Source organism: Humulus lupulus, chromosome 2 (genome assembly GCF_963169125.1).
Source record: "Humulus lupulus chromosome 2, drHumLupu1.1, whole genome shotgun sequence".
NCBI lineage: Eukaryota > Viridiplantae > Streptophyta > Magnoliopsida > Rosales > Cannabaceae > Humulus > Humulus lupulus.
In genome coordinates, this window is record NC_084794.1 from 206,465,124 (window position 1) to 206,472,347 (window position 7,224).

The 7,224-nt window shown below is 30.8% G+C and overlaps 1 protein-coding gene across 1 annotated transcript; it reads left to right on the forward strand.

The window, feature by feature from the left end:
* The first annotated feature begins 2,500 nt into the window (after nt 1–2,500).
* LOC133818914 (transcription elongation factor SPT4 homolog 2) lies at nt 2,501–5,017 on the forward strand. Its single transcript, XM_062252027.1, has 5 exons — nt 2,501–2,676; nt 2,836–2,927; nt 3,049–3,104; nt 3,335–3,396; nt 4,641–5,017. Exons 1-5 carry the CDS (start codon nt 2,587–2,589, stop codon nt 4,689–4,691), a joined length of 351 nt encoding a protein of 116 aa, XP_062108011.1. The 5' UTR covers nt 2,501–2,586; the 3' UTR covers nt 4,692–5,017.
* The last annotated feature ends 2,207 nt before the right edge of the window (nt 5,018–7,224 follow it).

Sequence of the window (7,224 nt, forward strand, 5' to 3'; positions counted from 1 at the left end):
TCTCTCATTCTTCCCACAAATGGGGGGTTTGTTACATTTCGAATTTTGAATGTTTCTTTGTAATTTAAATGTAATAAATATAATAAAATATCCCGGTTCTAAGGGATACCGTATGTATGACCCTAAGCCTATAAATAGAGAGCTTATGGGATGAGAGAGGGGCTTCTTCTGCTTCTTATTTCTAGAGAGAGAAAATTTGGTCTGAGTATTCTAGAGAGAGAAAGTGCTGAAATAAGAGAGAATTCTTGTATTTTTGCAATCTGTACTGAAGAAACTCAGTTGGCTCAGTCCATCTGATCTTGAGTACGGATCTATAAATCACAACTCTAAGTGGATTAGGCTATTACCGACAATCGGGGCTGAACCACTATAAAAATCTCCTGTGTTATTTACTTTTCTTGATTAAACTGTCTGTTGTCGTTTACATTCTCTTGAAGGCTTGTCGTTATTGACGTTCTCACGTCGTTGGCTAAAAATACAGTCAACAACTTGCTTATCTTCTTGCTCAGACAAACCCTAAAACAACACCCCTAACACAACCTAAACAATGAAATAGCCCAACACAAACCCTAAAATAATACTTAATAAAATGAAAAAAATAAACATACCAAAATAATTATAAAAACTAACACTAAACACCCTATCTCAATCATTCAAGCATTACATCAAATACATTGCATGCACTATGAAAAATATCACTAATATATACAAAAATATAACAAAAAAAGATAACATAAATATAAAAAAACAGCAAGACAATACAATACACTAACAACTAATGGAATATAAAAATCAAACTAATAAAAAATCAACAAAACGAAAAATATAATAGAATTGTCGTTGTTATGCTGACGACATGGTGATCAGAATTGAGGAGGACAAGCTTGGGCAAGTAGGTGATGGAAGAAGAAGAAGAGAGAAAAAGCAACCAGGAAGAAAGAAGAAGAAGAAAGAGAAATAGTGATGTATAAGGAAGATATTATATGTGTAATATGTAAATTAATGAAACCGTACAAAAATTAAACTTAAACAATAAAATTGTAAGAATTGCATTGTAACAGTAAAATTGTAAAATTTTTGTCAATTTTATCATTTTATTTAAAATTCCCAAGAAAAAACTTTTTCAATTGAACAAAAATACTATTTTTTTAATGAGGTTTTTTAAAAAATATATATATATATTTTTTATTTTTATATTTTTTTATTGTCCCTGATTTTTTTTTTCAAAAATATTACCTTATGTTTTCAAAAATACATTTTTTTAATTCTTATATTTACAAAAATATGGTGTCAATGAAACAACTAAAAAACAACAATAAGACAACAACAAAACATTAACCAACTGCATACTAACATGCTTTTTAAAAAAAAAAAAAATCAAAATATATCTGCAAATAAACAAATAACAAATAGACATCAACATAACAATAGAACAACTATAATAAACTTAAACAACTAAAAACCAACATTAGAAAAAACTATACATAAAATTTAAACAACACAAAAACAATGACCCCACAACAATACAGTGCAATGCATTACATTTTTAAAAAGCAACATACTGCAATACAATATCGAAAAAATAACTAGAAAATAACAATTGGACAACAACTACACATCAACTCACTGCATTAAAAAATAACTAAAAAACAACAATTGAACAACTAGAAGTCAACCTATTACATACTAACACATTTTTTTTTTATAAAAAAAATTCAAAATATATCTCAGAAAAAAATTAAACATAAATTAGACATCAACAAAACAACTATATTTAAACTTAAACAACATGAAACACAACTATACAGAAAGCTCAAACAACTAAAAAATAACACAAAATCAAAATGATATTAGACAATTATAATAATCCTAAACCTAAACAATGGGTGGCCCAAAAATCCAAATCTAGCCATTGAACACAATGAGTGCTTCGACTCTGTGCAATTGGAAACACGCATGAGTGCTCTCGGACTTGGGTTGAAGACTGGGGTCGCATGCGTTCTCGGGTACTTCGTTGTGGTGCAGCTGGAAACGCAAATGGATTCGCGCAGCTGGGGTTGGGTTCTCGCCTGGATTCTCTCGGCTCTGAGTTCGAGTTGCAGAGGGTGGTAATGGAGCTCTTGTGGTCAGGGTGCTGGGTTCGAAGGAGGGTCGGGCCTGGTGGTTCGCAACTGGTGTTATGCAGCTGTGGGGTGGGCTCTCTCTCGTAGTGGGTTTGGTGGCATCACACGGTGCTGAGCTGGGCTACGACTGGGCTCTCTCATCCTCTTGGCGAGGTGCAGCTGATGGCATGGGTTCGCGTGTCTGGGCTAGGGACGAAGACGCAGAAACCAAAATTACAGGATAAGTCCGTAAAAGTGTAATAAATAAACAACGAACATTAAAAAAGTTTAAAAGTCCTTGTGTAAGTAGAAAAGTTAAAAAAAAAAGTTTTTTTTTTTGTAAAATTTCCGAAAAATTTCCTTTTTAATTCTCGTGTCTTCTCCAATACAAATAGGTCGAGAACGAGGAGCACCGGTCTTGTTTGTTTTAATTGGAAGGAGAATTTGAATAAGGAAAAGCGAAAACAAAAGACAAGACAGAAAAATGGGAACTGCTCCCGCCCAAATTCCGACGAGCTTCGGCCACGAACTAAGGGCTTGCCTTCGTTGCCGCCTTGTCAAGACTTATGATCAGGTCTCCTTTTTCTTTTTTCTTTCTCACTTTCTTTTACTCACAATTCCAGGGTTAGGGTTTATAACTCCATGCTTCTGACACCGCAGCAAAACTCTTTTTTCTGATTTTAATCACTTTTTTGTAAAATCATATTGAAATGATGGTGGATGGGTAATTTAGTTCAGAGAATCGGGTTGTGAGAACTGCCCCTTCTTCAAGATGGACGAAGATCACGAGCGTGTCGTCGATTGCACCACCCCTAATTTCAATGGGTATTTTTCTTTTTCTTTCTTTCTCATACGTATATATATATATATAAATATATTTATATCTTTTGAAATCTTTGTATAGTTGCACATTGTCATGACATGTTTGAATTTGGATTTTTGATAGTATAATATCAGTGATGGATCCTACCAGAAGTTGGGCTGCTCGCTGGTTGAGAATTGGTATTTATATATACATATATATATATATATATATTCAGATTTCCTTTTTTATTGGTGTTATCTGGAAGTTAACCAATTTCCCTTCCTCCTTAGTTTTGAAAAACTGAATGAAGTAATGGCTGGTTTTAATTATAAATGTCCTAATTACTATGGATGCGTATTCTTTTATTTTTTGTTCTGTAAGAATAGTTTAATTTTCTGTAATAAAACCTTTTTTGGGGTTCTGGCAGGCAAATTTGCCCCTGGTTGTTACACTCTTGCCGTCTCAGAGGCTTTACCAGAGGACCTGCAGGTGAGATAACTAGTATATTTGTTATTTTCTCTAGTTTAGTTTGTTGATAAGCTAGTTTGTTCTACAAATATTCGAGTTATAATTTGGCTAATCTTGACTCTTGACTTCTGTTGAGTGGTTACTGTACTGCACAAATTGTTGATGCTTTTACCTGACTACCTATCCCTAAGTTTCTCTTCCCGAAAGTAAGGGAATCTGATGTTTTGGTTTTTGAATGGCTTGTTCGCATGATACTTGGCATTTGAAAGTGTCTAAATGTTCTCCCTGCTGGGGTGTAAACGTGACATTAGAATCTTCACCAATAGTGTTAGTATGCTATCTTTTCTTTCCGTGTTATGAGTTGCTTCTGAGATATCTTTTACCACATGTGTGCGGCAAACTCTTGAGCCTGTCATGCCTCTCTTTAGTGATGACTGCAGTCATCATTTAAAAAAAAGATTTATTAAATTGAACTAAAGTTAGTTTGATGGGTGTTCATTGTTTCCAAGAGCCATTTCTAACATCCAGTGGGGTGTAAGGCTAAATAATAAACACACACAAAAAGAAAACAAAACTGTAGTTTTTTATTGGTTAAACATTCTGTCTTAAACATTGTATGTTAAGGAGTCAACTTTTGTTAATACAAGTCCTTAATTTATTTGGGGTCGAGATACAATTGAACAAATACATTCATCTCTGATTTGGGTCGTAAGCCCTAATGTTTAATTTTAAAATCTTCATGGGGACAATTATAGAGAATCTTGTATTTCTATTGGAGCGGTGGTAGAATCGTGAATGTCATGGGAGCAAAGTTTAAAGTTCCAAAAAATTAAATGCAAATAACATATAAAAGTTTTACTTGGAGCCACTGCCCCACTTGATCCTCTCCATGTGGCTCTGCCACTGATTGTTTTTGCAAATCTTGTCCAATCTTTCAGTTCCATTGTTTTCCTCATTTTACATTAACCAATAAATTGGAGACAATTTGAAGATGGTTTTCGGGAGTTTAGTACCAGCTGAGCTACATTATGCTTTTAACGTTGTTTGAATTTCTATATTTAAACGATCTGAAAATGTCAATTTGAGCAATATGATAAAGATTTGCGTAAGGATGCGATATGCCAATTTTTAAGGTTGCAAAATGTCTTGTTTTTCTTTTAGTTTGAAATGGTCATATTAAGTTGTTGGATCTTAGAATTTTGCTCTCGAATACTTTTTACTAGCATAAATTTCTCAGTGACTCTCGGTTTGCTGACTTTATGCAGAACTTATGCGAAGACGAGAGAGTTCAGTATGTGCCGCCAAAACGCGTGTGAATGGCTAAGCTAGTCAAGCATTTTGATAATTGTGATGTTTGAACATAGTTACGGTGAGGTAGAAACATTTTGTGGGAAGGAACTTGGTTGGTGACTGTTCAGTTGCTTAAAATGTTACAGTGAATCCCCATTAGTAGGTTAATCATAGTATCCTCGGTTTACATTGTGCTTTTGATATGAAAAGTTCAGTTAGTTGTAGAGACAAAATGCCTAGTAACTTTAAGAATGCATGCTTATGTGTTTAAATACTAATAGCTAAGCTGTCTATATATTCTCAACAGTTCAACCTAAAGGAATGTGCATATGTGTATTTCTTTTCTATTGCACTTCATGAATTGGTGCTATGGGGTTAGATGTGTACGATGGACCGTATTGTTCATTAGAATGCCAATATTACACCCAACAATTTCCCCCAGCCCAATAATGAGTCATACCACTAAATATGCAAGTAAATAAACCACCCTATTATTTTGTGATAAAAATGATTAAATGTAGCTTTTTGGGTTAATTGTACAATTGCTACTTAATTTTTAAAAGAAAAACAAACATAGAATCTGACACCATCTCTGATGAAATTGATGACTTCTATCACTTTTTCAGTATTGTACTAGTAAAATAACAATTTGTGGGGGGTTTTTTTTTACAATGGTGAGGTTAACAGTTTCACAAATATATTTTAAAACCATTTTATGATTAATTTGGAATTTGCATAGGCTTTTAATAATAAATTAAAAAATTATTTTTTAAACAAAAGTAGGGTATTATCTTCAAAACGAATTTTAAAAATATGGTAAATTTTATGAAGAAAAAAAATTGTGTTGGAAAGAGTTATTTATGGTTTTTTTTAAACACAGATTATAAATATATGGGATATCATTCTTTCCCTCAATCATATCATTACTTTTCCAATCAAAATATATGAATCTTGAACCCATACACAGGAAATTTTCACACTCCATGGAAAATTACACCCAAAATAAATAAATAAATATAAGCGATACCCATCGTCCAAAACGGGATACTAGCTCCACCATGCAATTCCTCCTTCACCGATCACAAGGTACAGATTACCTTACTATACTTGACACTTTCTTCAGAATTCTTCTCACTGCCGTCATCATTTACTCCATCACTCATACCAACACCTCATTGGCTTTTACACCAATTTTGTTAATTTCATTGAGCAATCCAACAATCTCACCAAAATTTAATCCCAGCTCTTTTAAAAGTTAAAGTCACGTCTTGGAAAATTCACTATTATTTTGACCGAAGAGCACTCTTAATAGATGTTTTACTTCATTTAAAATACTTTAAAAAAACATACATTTTTTTTATTTTACTTCTAAGTTTTACATTATACCATACATTAGATTCTCTATATATTTCTCTACATCATTTAAATATTATATCTTTAAATATATTTTATTAATTAAAGTAAAATAAAATAATTAAAAATAAATAAATAATAAATATATATACTAAATAGGAGAGAGAAAGCTTATAAAGAAAAATAATAATATTAAAATATTATATAAGTGATATGTAAACGTTATACAAATGTAGATATGGATTAATTGGAGTTTGTGCATAGCTATTATAAATATTTATATAAAGGAGCTAATAGAAGATATTTTTGTGAGTTTTAGCTAAATATTAGAGAGAAAATATATTACAAAATACATCACCAAAACTTATTTTTTTTTATAATTTACCTCAAACTTTTACATTATACCATACATCAATTTCTCTATTTTTTCTCTATATCATTTAAATATTGTATTTTTAAAAAATATTTTATTCATTTTAAGAAATAAAATAATTAAATATAATAATATCACACTTATATATATATATATATATACAAAAGTTTATAAAAAATAATAAAATATTTATAGCTTAGTGAATAATATTTCACTAAATATAAAGAAATACTATTCATTTAGGTAAAAAAATATAACTTTACATCACCTATTGAAAGACTATTTAATACTTTTTTTTATATTATAAAAAATTAAATATTTTACACCTTGGAGTGCTATGATGAGTGTCCTTATCTTATTATCAATCTCCTTCGTATGACTATCATAACTCTTGGACATAAATTCTACGTGAGCATTCATAAACACATAAATTAAAATTAATTTAAAACAAACAATTAAAATAAAAATAACAAATATATATAAGTATAGGAGATTTTTACTACGTGGGCGTACAGAACGCCTACAATTTTTCATTTTAATTTTTTTTGTAAAGCTACCATTTGTGCAGCTTTTTTTTTATAATTTTATATACATTTTTTGTTTTTTTTTTCGGGTAACACGAGCCAACAATTTTCTCTTTTTTTTTAAAAAAAAAAATTTATGCCAACACACGTGGTGGCCTGTGGAATTTTTGTTTATTTTTTTTGACAAAAAATAAAAAGAAACACATTTCCCAATTATTTATAACATATATAAAATCAGATTTTTTTTTATTTTGGTTGTTTAGTTTTGGCAAAACATTATGTTGATGCTAAAAATTTATATATATATAT